Source organism: Delphinus delphis, chromosome 17 (genome assembly GCF_949987515.2).
Source record: "Delphinus delphis chromosome 17, mDelDel1.2, whole genome shotgun sequence".
In the NCBI taxonomy this organism is placed as follows: Eukaryota; Metazoa; Chordata; class Mammalia; order Artiodactyla; family Delphinidae; genus Delphinus; species Delphinus delphis.
The window spans coordinates 78,902,419-78,923,787 of record NC_082699.1 but is presented as its reverse complement, the minus strand read 5'-3'; the positions used below and the strand labels follow the sequence as shown (position 1 = coordinate 78,923,787).

General features: G+C 67.0%; 2 protein-coding genes across 8 annotated transcripts in view; one reads left to right on the top strand and one right to left on the bottom strand.

Moving 5' to 3' along the window:
- Positions 1-20,409, bottom strand: part of ADGRB1 (adhesion G protein-coupled receptor B1) — an 82,768-nt gene extending 62,359 nt beyond the window's left edge. For all 7 annotated transcript variants that reach the window (XM_059995258.1, XM_059995259.1, XM_059995260.1 and 4 more), the window contains exons 1-2: positions 20,267-20,409; positions 7,628-8,619 (exon numbers count right to left, since the gene is read on the bottom strand). In XM_059995258.1, coding sequence (XP_059851241.1) covers positions 7,628-8,399 — 772 coding nt within the window. In that variant the 5' untranslated portion in view covers positions 8,400-8,619; positions 20,267-20,409. The remainder of the gene's footprint in view (positions 1-7,627; positions 8,620-20,266) is intronic.
- On the top strand, positions 17,380-20,944 carry LOC138414318 (basic proline-rich protein-like). Its single transcript, XM_069541557.1, has 2 exons — positions 17,380-18,690; positions 20,237-20,944. The coding sequence occupies exons 1-2, from the start codon at positions 17,380-17,382 to the stop codon at positions 20,942-20,944; spliced, it is 2,019 nt and encodes a 672-aa protein (XP_069397658.1).
- Positions 20,945-21,369: the final 425 nt, after the last annotated feature.

The following is a 21,369-nucleotide window of genomic DNA, read 5'->3' as shown; positions in this document are numbered from 1 at the left end:
AGAAATGTCCATGCCCTGGGGGTGAGAGACAAACAGGCCAGGGCCCCGGGGGAGGGGGTGGGGAGCCCCCAGGTGCACACGGCAGGACTGGTGGGCAGGACTGGTGAGCGGCTCGGCCCTGAGGCTGCGCAGATATGGGGCCCTCACTGCTGCCACTCTAGGTGCCTTCACTCTGGGGACCATCAGCCCCGCAACCACGCTCACCTGGCAGGTGCAGACAGGGAGGCCAAGTTACCCACCGGACGGACAAGGAGAGGAGCTGGGACTGGACCCATGATCAGATTCCAAGCGCTCCCCCTACACTGCCCCCCAGGCAGAGGCTGCCCGCCAGGACCACCCCCAGCCTGGCACTCCAGGCCTCAGTGGTCTCACCTGCTGAAGCCACCCTGTCCCGTCATACTGAGACAAAGGAACAGGGAGGCCTGGAGTCCAGGGAGACAGGCCTGCCGGCAGGGACAAAGTGGACACGTCCTGCCTGGCCCCCCTTGCTGCCCCAGCCCAGCCCCCGCGCGGAAGCCTGAGTGACGCGGAAGCTGGAAGTGGGTGGGAGAGAGAGGGTGTCCATGCTGGCTAATCGCGGGATGCCACTTGGTTCCCATGGCAACTGCCGCAGAGCTCAGTCTTTCAGGATAGACTCAGGTTAGGCCTCCGCTGCCAAAACACCCACAATTTCAGGGCTGGTTACCTTGGTGACCCAGGGGGTGGGGATGTGGTGGGGGGAGGGGGAGGAGAGGAGGGGTCATATCGGGAGAGGCCAGGCAGGGGGTCCACTGGCTCAGAGCACAGACTGCCCCCCAGGCCTAGCCCTGACCCTGACCACACACTGGGCCTTAATCCTCTTCACAGATTGCCTTCTGATCCTGGACACAGGATCCCTGATCCCCTGTCACATACTGAGCCCTGATCCCAGTCACGGACCGATCCGACCTTGGCCGCACTCCCACCACCGATGAACACTCGGTTAATGGTAGCTGCTATCTTTGTTATCATTTTTATTTTTAACGTGTGTCCCCCGCACGGCTGACACCTGATAAATGTTTGTCAAGCAAATGCAGCCACGACCAGGGAATTACCCAGGCAGGGCTCCTGGGGCCCGCAGAGCTGGGCACAGGGGAACTCAGGCCACCCTTTCCTGGGTGGCCACGGTGCTCCTGGGCCGGGTGGGCTTTGAGGGGGCAGCAGAGGAGTGGGCAAGGCTGGGGGGTGGGCTGCCCCTCCAGGCCCGGAAAGAAGCCGCCATTCTTCCCGGGCTCAATGCCCCCTCTGTCTGGAAGCCTCATTTCCATCTCATTAAGGGATGAATAGAGCCAATTAATGGCCGCCAGGCAGCCTTGGCCGCCCAGGAGAGAGAGCACACGGAGAGGGGGGCTCCTGGCCCCCTTCCCACCCCGGTGCCCCAGCCTTCAGGCCATGGCCTCCCTGGTCCCTGCGCCCTCAGTCAGCTGGGATGAGGGCGCTGGGGGGGAGGCCCTCTTCCCGCTGGGCCTTCCCGCCTCCTGGGTCCCCTTTGGAGGAGGGGAGCGGTGCACTTCCCATCTCCTCCAGCAGAGGTCTCCCCAGTCTAGCAGGTCAGGCAGCACCCGGCTGGGGGGTCAGCCCCTGCCCATTCCCGCCCCGCCCCTTCCCCGACCGTCAGGCCGGGTTCCGTGCACATCCACCTCGGCGAAGTCCAGCCCCTGTGCGGACCCCTACCCCCCACCGAGTGAAGGTGTGTACTGCGGCATGCAGGCTCCTCCTCTCAGCCCCCTACATGGATGTGCAAACGAGGACCACAGGGAAACTGGACAGCTCCCTGAAGCCCCTCTCCAACCCAATCCCCAGTCCACAGCGCCCCTGGCTCCACAGGTCCAGACCTGGTGCATCCTTCACCAAGGCCTGCAGCTCCCACTATCGGGGCCCGAGTGACCAGCAGTCTGCCCAGCTGCCGCAGGCACCCCTGGATCTCAGGACGGGCTGAGAGCCGTGCCCACTGCCCATGGGGCCACTTGCCAGAGAAGGAGGACAAGGGGGTCTCCTCCAAGCGTGGCAGAGGCGCCAAGACCCTATGAGCAGGAGCTGTGCCATCCCTGTTTTCACAGAAGGGAAGCTGAGGGGCGACTTGGCCCCGTCTGCGGGGTTGCTCACTTTCTCAATGCTGCTTTCCCTGAGCCAGGCAGGTGCCCCCTAAGAAGGGTGCCCGTTACAAGCTCGAAGGGCTGGGTCCCACCTGGCTTTGCCCTTCGGCGCTGGATGACCTGGGCAGGTCTCTTCTCCTCCCTCAGCCTTGGCTATACGGCCGACAGCGCTTCTCCCCACCTTTTAGGGAAGTGGGACCCCAGCAGGGCCACAGCTTCCAGTCTCCCTGGCCACCGGGTGGTGTGGGGTGAGCTCTGGCCGCTCGTGGCAGTTCCTCTGTGGGTGATGCCCCGTGCGTACTTATTGTTTTCATGGGGTCACATCTTGCTATTTCCATCTGGAATGGGGGCTGTCTACAATGGAGCCTGAAACCTTGTTTTCCAGATTTTTCTAAATTGCCCCTTGTGCAAAAGCGCAGCTCCCCTGGCTGGGATGACAAACCCAGTCCTGGCAGGGAGGCCCTAACCCTTCCTACTCCCACCCCGACCCTGCTCCCCACCCCCAAGCGCCCAGTTGCCCCCAAACTCCAGAGACACGCCCTTCCCCCTGGGATTCCCCACTCGTCCCTCCCCCCAGCCCAGCTCCCCTCCACAACCTGCAGGCCCCAGAGAGGGCTCGCAGCCTCCCCCTGAGGGAAGTTGTGGGGCATTTAGGGTTGGAAAGACTCCAAATCCCTTGGGGGGGGGTTTTCAGGGCAGGGGCGCCCCAGCTGAGAGGCGAGGGGCCTGGAGGAGGCGGGTGGAGCGCTCGGCATCTCCCCTGGCGTGTGGCCTTGGGCAGGTCACGGCCCCCAGGCCGGCATCGCGGCCCAGCACATGCCCGGGATGTCACACACTCACACGCTCAGGCTCCAGCCCACCCCCCACCCCCCGCCCCATGCAGGCATATGGAGGGGGCACATGGGCACACACACACAGGGACACACACACAAGGAGACACACGCACGCTCACCCCCAGCCCTCAGGATGCGGCTTCTTCATTATCTTACATGTCACTTCTGCAATAAAATTCTTTAATTAAAACGTGAATATTTAAAACAACCCTTGAGAGAAACGGCACATCTCACCAGAGGCAGAAAAACGCAGAGAGACTCTGGGAGGGGGAAGGAGGGACAGCCCGAGAGCACGCGGGAGCAGGCAGGCAGCGCAGAGGGGCAGCCGGCGGGGCAGGGGAGAGGGAACAGTTGCTCTGGCCTGAGGAACGCTTGCCAGTCGGATGCGTGACGTGGCCATGTGGCATTTGGACAGGCCGGGCGGGGGCAGGGCTGAAAATGGGCCACGGGCTGGCCTGGGCCTCCTGCTTGCTCCGGCTCCGGCTCCGTGGCTATGGAGGGACGCGCCTGACCCAGCCTCCCCTGGCATGCGTGAGGGGACGCAGCTCCCTGGGCACAGGCTCGGCAGGCAAGATACGGGGTCTGGATCTGCTGTGTGTCTTCTGAATTACTGCTGGACCTCTCTGGTCCGTATACCACCCCACCCCTACGCACACATGAACACACACACACACATCCTCTCCTTCTTGCAGGAGAAGCCCCAGGCAGGACCACCAGGTGACCAAGAGCTGGCTCTGCTCTCTGTCTCCCCCTTACAAGCTGTGTGACCCTGGCTGCTGCCTTAACGTCTCTGTGCCTCCTTCCACTCAACAAGAATTAATCAAGGGCCTGCTGTGTGCCAGGTACTGGTCCACACACGGGGCTTCGTCAGAGAGCAGGGCAAACTCCCCTGCCCTGTGGTGGGTACATCCTGGCAGGGGCGGAGAATAAGGACACAGGAAATTCTCCAGTGCTCACAGGCGATACCGTGTGGGAAGAGAGAGAAAGAGGGAGAGGGAGAGAGAGTGAGGCGACAGCAGGGCTGCGGCTGCTGCCGCTTTCCGCAGCAGGGCCAGGGCGTCTTGAGAAGGTGCTATCCGGGCAAGCACTCGAGGGAGGGACCCTGCGGGCACGCGGGGAGGGCGTTCCAGGCCAGGGAGCAGCCCACGCAAAGGCCTTGGGCAGGGAGGCAGGTGCCTCGCTGGGGAGCCATCTCTGGGCAACTGGCAAGAGCTAACTGGTTAAGATGTGGGTGCTTCCTGCACAAAGGAAAACGCAGAACGCGGCTACTGCCACTACTAAGATCAGGTTTACTCCCAAGGTCTCAGAAGCATCAGGACCTTCTGAGTCCAGGGCATGGGCACGGGGTCTGAGCTGCCTGTGGGCCTGGGCGACCATGTCCCGTGCCCCCCGCCCCGCAGAGTCGAGCTCCTCGCTTCATGGTGGCAGCCCCAGCCCTCATGCCCTCCGAACTGTCTTCCACGAGACTGCCAGCCCTGCCTCGTAGCCTGGACTTCCGCTTTGTCAGGATTGCTGAAATCGGCTCGCACAGAGCCAGCCTAACACACACATACACACAGCAAGTACATACCACAAGTGCACACCTGCACACGCTCACATGCACACGCGCACAAACACGACGCACTGCACACAGGCACGCACACATGTATACACCAACCATACACTCATGCACAGACTCACACACATGCCCGATGCACTGCACACACGCACACACACACCGTGCACGCACAGCACACATACTGGCAACGTGCATGTGAACACATAATACATGCCGTGTGTACACACACATGCACGCACGCATACGTGTACACATGGATGCACGAACACACACATGCTCACGTAACACACGGCACACACACATGCACATGGGCGCATGAGGACATGCACACACACACGCACGCCTGCCCACCCCTTTCCAGCACCAGTTCCAAACATGCCCATTCTCAGAATCTCTGTGCAAGCCCGAAGCACCCAGCTGTGGTCTCCAAACAGCTCCGCTCCTCCAGTCTGCCTCTTTGCCCCCCAAGCCCTCCAGATCCTCTACCTCATAGTAAACACAGATAGTGGCATTTCGTCACTGACGTTGCTTCTGCTTAGAAACACTTTCACCCCAGTTCTCATTCCTCATAACAATCAAGAAAAGAAGACTTTTTACTCTTTCCATTTGAAAGACAAGGCCCGGGGACACAGCGAGTGTGGGGCGGGCTGGGATTTGAACCTGACCTGGTCCTATCCTGGGGCGCCAGGTCCCAGGCTCCCTCTCAAACGACATTCCCACCAGATGACCCACGGGCCTGTCACGGTCAGGTCCCGCTCTGTCCTCTGGATCTTCCACCCCAGCCCGGTCCTCCCCGCCACTTCCCCACCTCGGCCGAGGTCCTCACTCCTGGCCAGAAACCTGGGAGGGGTCCAGCCGTCTCCTGCCTCCACGCCCACATCATTTGCATCAGCAAGTCCGTCAGCTCCACCCCCCCCAAGATCCTCCCGCTTCCTCCCACCCAGGCCAGCGTCTGCTCCCTCCTGGATGCCTGCAGTGCCCTGTCCCTGCCCCGGATTCCCCCTCTGAGCCAGACATTGCATGTACAGCCCCAGCGATGTCACCCTTCTGCTTAAAGCCCCCCATGGCCCTTCAGCTCTCATGATAACATGCAAACTCCGGCCAGGAGGCCTGTCCACCACCGTACCCGACTCCAGCAGCAGGGCCTGCTCCCTCCAGCACCAACGTCACAGCACCACAAGCTCCTGCCACTTGCCACACATGTATCACACCAGCCCCGTCCCCTTGACCTTCTCCCGCAAGCTCCACACGGCTCCAGCTGTACCAGGTATCTACCCGGCACGGTCACTGCCCCGAGATGCTAACAGAGAGCAGCTCTTGCGCTTTGGTTTCCAGTGTGGGCCAGGCCCCAGGGCAATCAGGTCTGAGGTGACTGAAGAGTCCCTCAAAGCACTCAGCACTCTGCCAGCGAAGACGCTGAGGCTCAGGGGCAGGTGACCACTGGGGAGTGGCTGAGCGACATGTCCGGCCAGGCCGCTGCCCCACTGGTCCTCCTGTATCCGCCCACCTCCCAAACTAGCCGCCGACCCGGCATCTCTGCTCCATCCTCCTCCCTGCCACACCCTGAGGACCACTCCCACCACCACGCTGCGGGGTCTGCCCACGCCAAGGTCACAGTGACCTCTACCTTGCCCAGCCCGAAGGTCAGCCCTCCCAGCCTCCCACGCCATCGCTGGGGGCCCTGACACAACTGATGGAAGATGGGGCTTTTCTGCCGGCTTCCTGGACACCACACCGCCTCCACCTCCCGGGGCGCTGCCTGCCTCTTCCCTCCTCTCCTGATCCCCTCCAGCTATGCTCACCGCTCCACGGAGGTTTCTAATCTGGGATCCACGGCCCGGGGCCCATGAATAGAACCATGTTCCAGGATAGCTGGTTTCCTCTGTAACCCCACGTAGCTTCTCTGATGCCTTTACAGACGTCACTCGGAGGAATCCATCGGCCTTACTGGCTCCGGAGACACCAAGAGCCCTGGACCATGTCACCTGGTCTCATGGTGACCTGCCCGCATGAACGCCCAGCCCAGCCTGGCCCCGGACGCCTGGCACGCTGTCTGGTGTCTCAAACTCCACGTTCGGTGAAGAGCTGTCCCCTGACGCGGCCCCAGCCTCCCGAGACACCCTGGGCGTCCCGCTCCAAGCACGCACAGGGTCTCCCTCCTGCCCGATGCCAGGGGGCCCGCTCGGTGTCCCATTCCACTGATGGCGCCCTCCTGTGCAGGTGGCCGTCTCACCGAGGAACCCAAACTGCTAAGAAGGTGGGACCAGCTGAGCACACGCCCAACCCCACCTTTGCCCTGCCCTGCCCTCTGACCCGCACGGGGCTCACCCGCACCCCTCCCAGAACCTCGAACATGGCCCCCTGACCTCCAGGTGACATGCAGCCCCGCCACCAGGGTCCCTCCCCCTGCGGTGTCTTCATCACCACCTGACGTGCCTGTTTCTTGTGCTTTGCCGTTTAACACCGCCCAGACCCAGAAGGCAGCTCCACGAGAGCGAGAGCGGGGCTTTTGTTTTGTTTTGTTTTGTTTTTGTTGTTTCTTGTCTTCCTTGCGTGTCCCCGGCGCCTAGAACACCTCACAGGCGCTGGGTAACTAACTGCTGCTTGACGGTTTGCATGGCTGTAACCAAGTGCAAGCCCCACACTGCATCTCCTTGACCACATGAGTCCACTCTGCTCACTTTTTCTCCCGTGTCCCAGGAGGCCCCTGCAGACCCCGGCCACAGGCCACAGCAGCCTGCTGGCCCATGAGAATGGTCCTGCCTGCGAAAAGGGAGGGACCGGGAGGGACCCTCCCCGCAGCCAGGAATCTAAAACTCCCTCATCCTGGGAGAAATGAGACCCGCTCTTCCTTCCTTCCCTCCCTCCCTCCATCCCTCCCTCCCTTCCCTGAGCACTTAGCAAGCACCACCCATGAGGCAGGCACCCCAGCACCCTGGGGGCCAGAGGCAAGCACCCAGGCTGCCCATTCTCAGCGAGCCTGCAGAGAACTTCTCTCTTTGCACTTGGCTTCCCCGAAGTGCTCGGGGGATCGGTGGCCAGGGCAGCCCTGCAGAGAAGACCCTTCCCACCCACCGTATGCCCAGAGAGCCACCCCAGGGCCTCTCCTAGCCGTCACTCACCTGGAGCGCCATCCCCGCCCCGGTCCTGGGTCAGGCTGGTGAGGCAGTTCTCGGGGCCACCAGCCACGCCGTCCCTCAGGCAGACATCCCCGCGAGGCACCAGGGAGCCGGAGGCAGGGTCGCCGGTGTCCCCGCCCAGGCAGGCACAGGGGGTCTGCATGATGCCACAGGGGTGTGAGCTGCGGCTGCCAGCCAGACAGGCGTCCAGCCAGCGGCACAGCATCTGGCAGGCGGCCCGGCTGGGGTTGCGGTTGCCCACGACCAGGTACTCCACAGCGAAGTCGTCGCTGGGACCGGGGGGCCCGTCCTGGGGCGCGGGGCCGTCGTCCTGCGGCGGCCGCTGCCGCTGCATCTGCAGAAATTGCTTGCTGGCCTGCAGGAAGGCCAGGGGCGCCGAGGGGTCGCAGAGCCTCAGCACCTCGTCGAAGCTCTCCACGCCCAGGTAGGTGCGTGTGGACTCCAGGAAGGAGTCGAACTGGTAGGTGCGGACGCGGCTGGGGCCGCTGCAGGAGGGCGCCTTGGCCACCTTCACGTAGAGCGTGTAGCGGCGCGGGTCCGGGTTGCGCAGCGTCCAGGAGCAGCGCGAGGCGTTGGCCGGGAACACGGCGGCTGCCGAGAAGTACCCGAAGAACTTGCCCTGCACCAGCGTGGCGCACGGCTCGGCCCCGGGCCCCGCGTCTGTCCCCGCGGCCGGGCCCGCCTGGTGCCCCAGCAGCAGCAGCAGTGGCCCGAGGATCCAGAGGGCGCCCGGGGCGGCGGCCTGGCCCCTCATCCTAGCTCGCGGGGCCGCCAGGGTTCCGCCGGCTGGGCAGGCAGGCGCGAGCCAGGCCTTGACATGCCAGGGTCCGGCAGCAGCGAGCGGAGCGGGCCGGGGCCGGGGGCAGGGCCTTCAAGCGAGGGCAGGAGGAGGAGACGGCTTCAGGCGACTGAGTGGGCAGGGGCGGCTCCTAACGTCCGGGGCCCCAGTGCCTGCCTGTGGCCGCCAGCAGCAGCTGGAAGAGAAAGAGCAGAGAGGGTTCGTGTGAGCCCCCGGGGGAGGCTGGGACTTGGCACGCTGGGGGCAGTGCCCGCCCCGGGCTCTGGGCCCCCGACATAGGCCCTGGCCTCGCTCTCAGGCACCTGCTCTGCCCACCTGTCTGTCTGCCACCTGCCAGCATGTCCACCTGCAGGGGCAGGAGCCAGGGGCCGGGGCCCCTCCTCCCCCACCAAGCCTGAGCAGGAAGCGGTGGGCTGCCCTGGCCAGGGCCGCAGGCCACAGGGGCCTCGGCTGTGCCCGTCTGGCTGGGCAGCCTGGCGTGGCTCCACGGTCTCTGGGCCCGACCGCCTGCCGTGGGGTGGCCACGGAGGCCATGCTGCCCCTGGGCCTCTGTGGCCTCTCAGACCGTACCCCTCTCCAGCCCTCTTTCAGGGAAGCGTCTGCAAACCCAGCCAGAGGGGAAGCAGGGCAGGGGAGCAGAGGAGACAGGTCATTCCTGCCGTTGCCCAGCTTCCCTGCAGCCCCGCCCCTCTGGGCCTTGCCCGGGGCAGGCGCAGAGACCCCTCCCACTTCTGCTTCGTCACAGCAGGAGTGACCAGTTTTTGGGGGGTGAGGGTAGGATTGGTGCCCCGTCTCTGGGTCTCTGGCTGTGACTGTGACACCCACCCACCTCCTATTGCCCCCCCTTCCTGCTCACACAGCCACTCAGGTGCCCCCTTTGGCCCACCAGCCATGTTCCTGCCAGGGAGCCTCCCTCTCCCCGCCCCGGAGTCACCTGCCGCCACCGGGACCAGGCTTCGGCCTGCCCCTCCCCACTTAGCCAGGCCGCTCCCTGCCTCCCATCTCACGATGAGGACATCAAGGCTCAGACGGGGTCACAGGCAGGGGGCGGCAGTACCCACACTTGAACACCCCCAGATTGACCCCAACCTTGTGGCCCTGGGGTCACCTGCGCTGCACCAGGAGTGGGCACTGGCTGCGTGCCGCCGGCTCACACCTGGGGTGGGGGCAGCTCCCGGGCCAGGTCAGCAGGGACACAGCGGAGCCGTCCCGGGCCCGGGGAGCCAACGCTGCCCGTCCTGACGCGCCTCCACGTGGACCCTGCAAAGCTCCTTCTGCCTAAACCTCAGCTTCCCCACCCTCCCCCCAGAGCCCCTGCTGGGCGTCGTCCGGGCAGCAGCAGCTGAGCATGTGGGCAAAGGGGGGGGAGCCACGGCAGCCCCCCGCAGCCCGCCTGGCCTGGTGCCGGCGCCTCGGCTCCGCCGACCGTGCGCACGCCAGCCGCCTGCCCACAGGGACTCGCTGCTTCTCGCTGCCTGGGCCCAGCTGGCCGGCGACACAAGGTCGGTCACTGCTCTGCAGTCCCCTCCTGGCGTCCTTCCTGGCAGGCCTCGTCGGCAGAGCAGGGAGCTGGGCGTGGGCGGCCTCGGGCTGGCCAGGATGGCTGGACACGGGCTGCCCCGCTCATGGCAGCGTGGACTCGGCCAAGGCCCTCACTTCCCAGCCTCATTCTCCCGGCATGAGGTCAGCGCTGGGCCTGCGGGTTTACCCAGAGATGGGGCAGCAGGCACCCGCGGCAGGGGCTCCGGATCACCAGGGGCGGCCCTGTGGGGCTCTTCAGTGGCCAACGCTCAGGTCCCCTGAGGAAAGGACTTGCAGACCCCTCATGCAGACCCTGCACTTGGCCCCTGCCTCCAGGAAGCCCCTCTTCTGGTCGCGCCTCTAGGCCATCCGGGGGCCAGCCTCGGACGCCAGCATAGCACAGCCGCCTGCCCTGGCCACCCACTGCCATGTGTGGGAACCGAGAGGCTGGGGCCAGGGTCCCACAGTCAATCCCAGACCTAGGAGGCTGCCTGCAGGGGTGGCCATGGCATCCGAAACCTCACCTGAACCCCAGCCCCGGCTGCAGCGCCCCCTCCCTTGGTCCCAGGCTGGGACCTAATGCAGCCACCAGGCCCCCAGCTGGGGCCCCAGCCCCGGGACAAACCCTCTCCGATGCCCCGGAGAATCCCAGGTGGAAGTCGGCAAAGCCCAGCAGAAACCCTGATCACAGTCGGGCGTTTCCCCAGCACCACCCTGACCCCCGCCACGCGACAGCCGACTCCTTCTGACTCATCCCCCTTGACCTGGGGTCAAGGCCACCCCAAAACACAGCACCTTCCCCCAGAGGGGCCTGCCCGGTCCTGAGACGGCCCAGGCCGGGCCCGCACTCTCCCCTCCCCACCCCAGCCCCTGGCGGCCCACGCCACAGCCCTCCCGTGTGGAATGTGGGTACAGCCTGGCGCACACACCCGGCCTCAGGTGTCTCAGACACTCAGCCTCAAGGCTGCACAGCTGCCTCCACCACCCTGTGGGCTCGCAGGCCTGGAGGGGCGTCCCAGCCAGGCCCAGCGTGGAGGGAAAGCACAGGAGAAGCAGGGCTCGTGGCGGGGAGGGGACCAATGTTGGGCTCGATCCTGCGCGGGGCACTCTGTCTCCGTAGGAGCAATCCTGGGGCCCCTGCTATGGCGCGGTTGTGCGGACGGGCACGTGGGGGCCACAGACGAACAACCCTGGTGGGGGCTTGCTGGTGCTGGGCGCCTGAGGCAGGGTCTGGGCCCAGGTCTGCCGCACAAAGCCCCTGCCCTCTGAGAGCTGGCACTGCCCTAGGCCCGGCAGAACCGGCCCTGATCCTGCCCCTGTCCCAGGGCCCGCGGGAGCTGGGCCGAGCCGGGGCCCTCCTAGCATCCCTGCTGGCTGGCCCTCATCCACGCCAGCTCACTCCGCTCCTTGAGGGCCTGTCAGGGGAGCGAGGCCCAGCCCAGGGTCCCGCACAGCGGGCGAGAGGGAGAAGCGAGGATGAGGTGTGGGGCAGCGCCCCGTTCAGAACTGCCCCGTAGAAGGGCGGCAGCACAGGGCTTGGCCTGGGGGCGAGGAAGGAGGCAGGGCAAGGATGTGCAGGACGCAGAAGAGAGCGGCCCCGGCCCCGGCTGGGCGCTGCGATGTGGAGGCGACGCTGCTGGCCTGGACCCTGGGGAGGCGCCCATGGGGACAGGGGCTAAGTGGCAGCTCAGGACGCCTCACCCCCGGGACTGAGGCTCTGCTATGAGCCTTCGACAGGCTCCTGGGGCCAGGAGACGGCCTAGCAGGGCCCGCCCATGGGGTGTTCACACAGGGTTCCACAGCGCCGACCACTGGGGCCACCAGGGGCCAGGCCTCCTCTACGCCTCCCGGGCCTTGGGCAGGGCTCTGCTGGCCAGAACGCTGCCCCAGCTCCGAGTCTGAGTGCCACAGAACTGGCCTGGCCCTGCCTCTTCTGGCTGGGTCTCGGGGCAGAGCTGGGCAGGAGGCCCAGGCCGTCAGCACGGACAGCTCCCGTGCCTGCCAGCGGTCACTCACCCTCCACCTGCCCGCACCCCACACCCTGCCCTCCGCCCCGCCCCCAACAGACCCACAGGTGCTTTCCAGAGGCTGAGGCCTCTCCATCCCCATTAACTGCCTGCCTGTAACCCTCCAACAAGGCCTTGGATAAACGGCTCAGAGGTCCCCTCTAGCCTTGGTCCGGGGGACGCCCGTGTCAGGCCCCAGGTCACACAGCCGTGGTGGAGGCCGCCCAGTTGAATCCATCCCAGGCCCGGGCAAGCAGAGCTGAGACGGGGTGGGGAGTGCAGGGGAGCCCCTGACCCCACCTGGCACCCAGGGATAGTGTCCTGGAGGGGGCAGTGCTGGGGAAGGGTCCCGGGATGAGGGGGACAGCGTCGACCTTCACTGGGGGATTCCTCTGATGGGGGAGGGGGCACAGGCAGGGAGAGCCGGGGGGAGGCTTGTGTGGTGTCTGGGCTGGGAGGGTGGTCAGAGGACAAACAGGGTCATGGAGGTGACCAGGCCTGTAGCTTGAGCATGTGGGCCATAGGCGGTGGGGACCCTCGCTGAGCTGGGGGGAGTAGACGTGTGCCCGTACATGTGCACGCACGTGCGTGTGCAAACACCTACGTCTCTGTGGGCGCACATGTGTGTGCGTGCCTGCACTGTGTCTGCAGACGCACACACGCACACGTGTAGCAGCACGCTTGTGCAAGGCTCCCAGCAGGAGGAGGGCTCAGCGTTTAATCATGGGACGCGCAGGGCAGTGGGACAGGGACTGGGGCTGGGAGAGGAGTGCTTGCCTGGAGGGGGAGCCCATGGCCAGGACGGAGCCCCACGGAGGCCAAGGCAGGGCCTCAGAGAAGGGCCAGGCCGGCAGAAGGCCGGCTCCACACTGGGTGCAGGTGACTGGGGCTGTGGCTCCCCCGGGCTGGCTCACGCCTGCTCCCCTCGGCCACACCCAGCGCCCAGGCCTCCGCTGGGGGTCAAACTCTACAAGCCTGGCGACCACAGGTGAGGGGCCTGGAGGAGGCTCCTGGCCTCGGGGCCGGGGTCCAGCGAGGCTGCGGGTCGCTCCTCTCCAGAGGTGCTCACGGGGGGACTGTCTCCCTGGGGCTGCAGGCCCCCTGTCTGGTCCTCGGGTTCCCATATCCCAACCTGGGTCATTGCGGCATCCATCACCCCCTGCCCATCTTGGGGTCCCAAGGACGGTGGCCAATTAGCACCCAAGCCCCCTCAGGCCCCCGCCTCTCCCATCACCTTCTCAGGGCCAAACTGCCCTGCTGCAGGGAAACCCTCCTGGTGTCTGGCCCCCACCCCTTTGGCCAGCCTCTGCCCCGAACCTACCACGCGGCCTCTCAGAGCCTGCAGGGTGGCCTCGGGGTGAGGGGTGGGGGACCCCAGAGAGCCGACCACGGCAGGCGGAGGACGGGGATCTGGAGTCACGGCGACGAGAGAGGGAGACGGTGGCTGGTTACTGAGCGCTGACCGCACACGGGACCCCAGGAGGCAGGAGCAGCAGCGGCCCCACTTCACAGCTGGCAGGGTCGCCGCCCGCTGAGGGGTGACGCGCCCTCCTCCCACCACCGTCCCAGACGTATCTGCGCACGGGGGACCATCCAGCCCCTGGCCTCGATCAGAAGCCCTGGGCGCCTCAGGGGCGTGGGCTGGATGCCCACCCATCAGCCTCCAGAAGCCTCCAGCCTCACCTCAGTCCGTGGGATTCCCCCCCCACCACCACCCCCCCACCACCCCACCGCAACTGTCCAACACACAGGCCTGACCCAGGCCCTGCCTCCATCCCTCCCCACCCACCCCAGGCCGCCAATGGCATCCCCCGACACCAGCCACAAAAGGCGCTCTGTTGTCCCGCCCGGCACTCTGAACAGTGCCCGCCTGTGTGTCCTGGGGAAGGCTGCACTGGGGGAGGGGCGCGTGGGCATCCGCGGCTCGGAGCCGGCGGCCGGGTGGGGCTGGGAGAACACGCAGGGGAGGCCCCCCGGGGGCACCTGACCGCCCAGCGGGGGCCGCCCTCCTGGGCCGTGGCAGGTCAGGCCGACAGGCAGAGCCTCCGTTCATGAGCAGAGCTGGGGGCGCCGCTCGGAGATCCTGCCCCCAGCCCTCCTGACTGGCGTGTGGCGCACCCCAGGCCTCCCCCAAGGAGGCCCCGGCCATGTTCCACTCACAGCAGAAAGGTGGAGCTTGACAGTGAGGTATCCCCCGGGGCGGGAGGGGCCGCCTGGGCGGGGCGGGGCTGCCGGCAGGGAGGCCTCCTTCCCCTGCCTACCTGCCTGCCTGGGCACAGGGGCTGCCAGGGGAATCTGGCCGGAGGCCAGGCAGAGCTCCCCAGGAGGAAAAAGAAAGGTGCCCCGGAAGGTCCACTGCTGGGGGGTGGAGGGAGGGCCCTCTGGCTCTGCTCCAGGCCTCCCCGTGCACACCCTCACCCTCATCACACCTCTTCTTGCCCAGGAGCCTGTTACCCCAAACCACCTGTAGGCCTTGAAGACACCCCGTGCCCTCAAGCTCCCGGGCTGCCCCCGCTGCCCTGGCCCCTGCCCAGCAGACACCCACCTGTCCTTCAGGACACGGGCCAGATGGCTGTCCTAGAAGCCTTACCTGAGCCTGCCGGACCCCTCCCGCTCTGAGCTCCACTGCGTCCTGCGCCCCGGGCATGCACACACGTGGTTGCATACACACGCACACGATGCCCTCGCGTGCACACAGACACGCTCTCTGGAGAGTCCCAGGCGGGGACAGTGAGAGCGTCTGCCCCATCAACTGGGGCAACCCCCGGAGCGGGGAACTCTCCTGAGGAGGGGAGGCTCCTAAAATTCTGGGTGTGACATACGTCACTGCCCTCTCCCCTCTGTGTCCCCCTGCTCGGTACCCAGATTAAGCCCCTGTTCCCAGAGAGGGAGACACACCTTCCACGCCCGCTCAGCGGCTGGCCTACAAGTGATGCCCACCCACACCCCACACCAGGATCCGTGCCTGAGGTTCCCAGGAAGGGGGGCTCATCCAAGGTCACCTGTCCAAGGCCACACGGGAAGGGTGTGAGGACGGTGACAAGATCGGAAGAGGCGGTCAGGAAGGGCCCTGGCGGCCGGCAGACAACACTGAGGTCCCAGGGACGTCCCGGATAAGCCTGGCCAGGTGGGGACGCAGAGGTCCTGACAGCATGGAGTGGGGAGAGGGGGGATGACAACAGAGGAAGGGGGTGCTTAGCCTGGACGTGCTTCAGGAAACCCAGGTCTCCTGGCTCCTGACGTCCCCTGTACCCACCCTAATGGTGCCAGCAGCTGTGGCAGGACTGGCCGTCCCAAGACGTACCTTGGTACCTGGTGCCCAGAGGTATCAAGGCTCCGGACCTGGGCCTCCCCGAGACCCACGGGGCGCCCTCTCCCCTCTCTCCAGGACGGCCGAGGTGAGCGAGGGTGGCAGAGGGCGGGCCCGGAGGAGAAAGGGCAAGCCAACCTGCAGCCCACGGTGAGCGCCGGGGAGGTGGACCCCAAGACCGGGACAGGACTGCGGAGGGACCAGTGTGCGTGCGCGGGGGCACCTATGCACACGCGTGTGCAGTGCGTGAGGGAGCGTGTGCGCGGCAGCAGGGAGGGTCGCCATGTACGGGGTGAATGTGTGCAGGTGTGCACGTGTGTGCGTGGAAGGCTTTCCGGAGGCGCCCCTGCGCGCTGGGACCCAAACGGTCAGGGCTCTGGCGGGGAGCAGGGACAGCGCTCTCTGTGTTCTGAAGGCACTCGCATCCCTCTGGGACAACTGGGCCCTCCCCGAGACCTGCACTGGCAGCCCCGCCCCCCAGGGCGGCACCCTCCCGCCCGCGGTGTGCTTTCCCCGGCGGCGCCCGTCCTCCCCTACCCTGGGAGCCAGGAGGACACTGGGACGCAGGGACGGCTCCCTAAGAGATCTGAACCCAGGGGTTTACACTCAGCTGAGGCCACAGGCCCTGGGGTCTCCCTGCGAAGCCCCGCCCTGCAGGGGGCGGGCCTTGTGCCTCTGTCGCCTGCAGCTGCGCGGAGGCAAAGGCCTGGAATCAAAGTTCCAATGGGAAGCTCTTCCCCTCTCTGGCCTTACTTTTCCAACAACCGTAAATGGGCAGTGGGTGGGAAGAGGGGCTCTCCCGGTGCCCTGCAGCCCCAGGGTCCTCGGAGCGACACCATGTCCCCGGACATGAATGTCCACCTCGGGGCCCAGACTCCAGGGCAGCGCACGCTCGCGTTCTGTGCTGTGCCGTGGGCTGTTTGTGGTGCGCACTGATGGGGCTCTCAGGTGGTATCAGGGTGATGGCTGTTCTGTGGTGACAAGTGAAGTCTGGAGTCCAGCGCAGTTGTGGGCGGGGCAGCCCCATGCAACCTGGCTGCCCCTAGGAGCACCCGCTATCTTTGGCGTGTCCATCAGGCCAAGTGATCACCTCTGTTTACACCCCCCCGTGGCCCCCACCACTCCCAGGACATAGCCCGAGGCCTACAGGGATCTGCGGTCTGGCCCCGCTCCCTCTGAAGCCCTGGTCCTGCCATTCACCTCTTTTCCAGCTCCTGTCTACGCCTCACACCTGCCACAGGGCCTTTGCATGGCTGGTCCCATACTGAGACCCTCCTCATCGTCACCACCACCACTGCTCTTCTCCCAGCTTAGCTGCCACTTCCCCGTGGAGGGTTCTCGGGGAGCCCCACCTCTGGGCTCCTGCAGGCTGCTGCCTTCCACCCCCAGGGTCCATTCACTGAGCCGAGCAGGGTCTCCTTCCTCCCGTATTCCCACCAGCCTTCACACCGGGTGGGGGGCATGCCCTCTTCCTCGTCGGGGCTGCACCACTAGTGCGAGTGTGTACACGTGGGCACCCACACATACAGTATGTGTGTGCGTGCAAGCTGTGCACAAGGGTATCCAGGCCGTGTGTGTTTACACAGAAATCACAGCTCTGACCGATGGCGCAGCTGCAGCCGTGGAGGCTGGAGGCCAGAGGGTTCCAGAGGACAATGGGATAGTGTGGGTTTGCTGGCTCGGATAGAGTTAACAAAACCCTCCAGGTTTGAGGTTTGGGGGGCGGGGTTAGAGCTTTACTCCCAAGGGTCCACCTCTTGCACACAGCCAGTTACAGGACCTGCCACAGGTAAAATGTGGTGCGGTTAAATACTGCCATCCAGGGCGCACATCCACACAGACCCGCTCCGCGCCACACACACACACGTGGCAGTTTGCGTGCCTGCCCACACATGCCGCCAGCCTGCCGGCCGGACACACACCTGCACGCGTAGCACACATGTACACAAACATGCTCCTCACGCCCGTGCACAGGGCACGGAGGTCCGGGGGCCAGGCGAGCGTGGAGAGACACAGGTCACAGCGCTCCCGCCCAGACGCGGGAGCGGAGGGACCGGCGGCACCGGCGAGAGGGCGGGGGCGGCCAGGGCTGCCCAGGATGGGGCGGGCGCCTGGGCCACGGAAGAGACGGAAGGGGCGGGCAGGCGGCCGGCGGCGCGGGCGCCCTCTCTCGGCCGAACGCGACAGCGCGCCGCCCTCCGCCACCGCCACCGCAGCCCTGCGCCCGCCGCCCCTGCCTGAGCTGGAGGCGTCCCCAGGGGGCGGGCTTGGGCCCCAGGACTCGTTCCGGAGGCGGGGCCGGACCGGGCGGGCCGGCCAGGGGGGCGAGGACTCCACGGGAGGTTGCTCGAGCCCCGCTGCTCGTCTGGCTTTGCCGGGTCCGCCTCGTGCCCGTCCCCGCGGCCGCGCGTCCGCAGGCGCCCAGCTGCCTCCGGACCCGGCCGGTCGGGACGCCGCAGACCCAGCACGCTGCGGGCCCAGCACGCTGGACATCGGGACGAGCGCCGAGGGCCTGAGCCGGAAGGGCTCCGAGACCCCCACCCTCGCCCCCATTTCACGGACGCGGCCACAGAGGTCCGAGAGGGGCCGGAGCCGGACAAGGGAGGGCTCGACAACTTGGCTGCGTCCCCTCCCGGCCCAGGGTCTGGAGGAGACCGGCGTTATGCCGAGGGCGACGAATCGTCTTTTCCGCCCCCGCGCGGGAGCGTGGCGGGGACAAGCGCCCTTCTCCGGGATCGGAGGCGGCAAACTCCCTGCTCGAGCCTCCGCGCCGCGCCCGCCCGCGGAGCCGCGCGCCGCCCTGGCGCATTCCCGCCGGCCTCGCGCTCGGCCCCCCGCCGCCCGGGCTCCGGTGATCCCAGGCCGGCCCCCCCCCCGTCCCCCGCATCCAGGAGCAACAAGTCTGAAAGCAGCGCCGAGCGCCAGCAAGCTAGCCGGGAGGAAGGGCACCGGGCCGGGCGCGGGGCGCTCCGGGATCCCGGAACGCGCGCAACGTCCGCCTCCGGGGACCGGGCGCGGGCAGCGGGCTCTCGGGGCTGACTCGGTGGGCGGCCCACACCCCCTCCCAAGGCCCCGACTCTGCACGGGCGGGGGCGCGCCCAGGAGCCCCCGCCCCTTCCTTCGCCTGCTTGACCTTGCTCGGGTACTCAAAGCAGGACCCGGCGGCACCCGGGCGTCGGGACGCAGAGTTTCGCTGCCGCCTGCGGTAGTGAGGGAGCGGCTCTCTCCCTCGACCTCCCTCGCTGCCTCCGCGGCGGCGGGGGTCGCCAAGAAATGGAAGGCTTCGGGTTCTAGGAGACGCTCTGGCCGCCTCCTCAGACCCCAGATACACCGTGTGCCACCTCCGGATGTGAAAAGGGACCCCAGCCTCCCGTTTGCCCTCTCCACCCCGCCCGCGCGGCCGCTGCTCGTAGGGGGCGTGTGTCTGTGTAGTGGCGGAAGGCACTGGGGGTCCCCGTAGGTCCCGAAGGTGGGTTGGGAGCGCAGACCTCCCGGCTCCCTCCCCACCACGTTTGCCAATCCGCTCCTCTGGGGCGTGGGTGCGCGCCCCCTGCCCACCCACACACCTGCACACCTTTCAACTCCTCGGTAGTTGCCGCTAAGGAATCCTCGACCCAGACCCGGGGGAATGGGACGTGTTGGGGAGCGCGCGGAGGGAAAGGGTGCTGAAGGAGGGGCGGGTTAGGACTCGTCCGGTCCCATCCTGCCTCCCTGCGCTCCAAGAAACTTGGAAGCCGAAAATAAAAGTGGGGAGGGTAAGGTGCCCAGCGGGCCGGGGTTTGGGTGCCTGAACGGGCGCTTTCTCTAGGCTGCCTGGGAAGTGACCCCAGCAGGAGCCGCCGCGGCCCGGCAGAGGTACTGGGGCTGGGAGCCGCATCCTCTGACGAGCCTTCCTGGCCACCTTGCTTCGCGGCGATTTTCAGCTCCGCCGCCCCCTCCCGAGGCAGGCCCGAGACGCGTTCTGCCCTGCCCAGGGGGCCGCGGAGACTAGTGGGAGAGGGCACCCGGCCGGGCCCAGAGCCCCAGCCTGCCCGGGAGGGGGCGGGGGCCAGGCTCATTCCTCGAGGCAGCTCCGCGCGGCTCCAAGCGAGCGCGGCGGCCGCGGAGGGCCGGCGGCCTCCGCCCGCTGGGAATGGGGACCGAGGAGTGCCCGGCGCCTGGCCTCCCCGCTTCCCGCGGAGAGGGCACAGGGCCGACCCAAAGTTCGGAGCGGCTTATCCGCGCGGCCTGTCCGAGCGAGCGGAAAAGAAGCTGAGAACGGAACGAGTCAGGGCTTTCGTGTGTGTGGAGGGGGGCGGACGGGCGCTAGGGTAGCCCTCCGCCCGATCTGGGGATAAGAGAACCTCCGGGGAGTGTCCACCGCCAGTGCCGGGTCTACCGTGAGGCTTCGAGGGAGGCACTGTGCGTGGGGGAGGACATCTCGGGCCCCTACAATGTCTGTAGGGGCTCTGGCTATGATGAGGGGAAGGGGGACACACTGGGGTGTCCCTCCTGAACCTACCTGGGTCTGCGTGTGGCTGTGGGGACATCTGGGGCTCCCTGAGGCCCCTGCCAGCGTCCGTATGTGGTGAGGACACAACGGGAACGCCTTCCCCAGCCTGCCCTGGGTCTGTGCCTATGACGGGGAGGGGGTGTCTTCCCCAGCCTGGCCTGCCACCCCGGCCAGGCTGCGTGTGTGTGGACTGGGGGCAGGTGAGCAGCGCCGAGGAGCCTCTCCCACGTCCAGGTCGCCCCCTCCTCAGCCTCCCAATGCGGGCGCGCGGAGACCTGCCAGATTCCGTCGCGGCCGCTGGAGGAGGCAGGGGGCGGGGGGAGAGGGGGGTCCAAACTCCGGTGCTCCGAGCGCAAACCTCGGAGCTGCGAAGCTCCAAACGGCGAAGTTAAGAAGTCCGGGCGTCCGCCCCTCCCCCGGCCCCCTCCCACCCTCGCTGCACCCCCTCTCGCCGCGCCCCCAGCCCCCAGCCGCGCGCCGGAGCCTTCCTTACCTTCCCGGCAGCAGCGGCCCCGCTGGCGAAGACTTGATCCGGCGAGTTGCAAATACCCAGGAGCGCCGCGCGTCGCCGGCGGCCGAGCCGGGCGTCCGGGCGGACGGGGGGGTCCTCCTGCCTCCGTCGCCCCCGGCCCGCTCCAGGCCTAGCAGCGACGTCCCCGGGAGCGCACCCGCCGGCGCGCGCAGGCCCCCTCCCCTCCCCCCGCCTGCCGGCGCCCCCCGGGCGCCGGGGAGGTCCGGATGCCCGGGCTGCGGGCGATGCGGAGCGCGCGGGCCCGGGCCCGGCCAGGACGCGGCGCGGCCGCCTGTGTTCCCGGCTCGCCGGCTCCACGCTCGCTCCGCCGGGGCCGCCGCCAACGCCGCGCCCGCCGCCGCCTGCGCCCGCCGCTCCCTCTCCGGCCGCCGCCGCCGCTCCGCTCCTGTCGCCTGCCCCGCTCCTCTCGCCTTTTTTCCCCTTCCTGGGGGGGGGGGGGGCGAGCCGAGCCGAGCCGAGCCGGGGGCGGGGCGGCGCGGGGAGGAGGAGGAGGAGGCCGAGGACGAGGAGAAGGAGGAGGAGAGAGGCGAGCTGCTTCCCCCCACCGGGCTGCCGGCGCTCCCCAATCTCTCCCTCTCTGAAACTGGATCCCGAATCGGGAGCCAGAGACTGCATTACGGATTACATCAGGCTTTATAGAGCTTCCAGATCACACATTAGAGGGGAGCGCGAGCGGGGGGCGGGGTGTGGGGGAGGGGAGAGAGATAACGGGGTTGGGGGCACGGGTAAAACGCACACAAGCGCGCACACCGAGGAAAGCCCAGCTCCTGCCCCATGCAGCAGGAAAACCAAGAGTTGGGTCTCAGCCCTCTGCCTCTCCCAGGAGCCGAGGAGTGGCTGCCGCTGGCCGGCTGGATAAATGGATGGGTGGATAGGTGGACAGGGGGATGCATGGGTAGACAGAGGGCAGATGGATGGAGGGAAGGAAGTTATATGGGGTTGTGCGTGAACAATGCACAGAGGTCCATGAGAGGATGGGATGTGTGGAAGGGTGGATGAGGTAAGTGGGTGTAGATTGAGGAGGTGCTCCGGAGGCTGGGTGGATGGACAGATGCCTAGAGAGA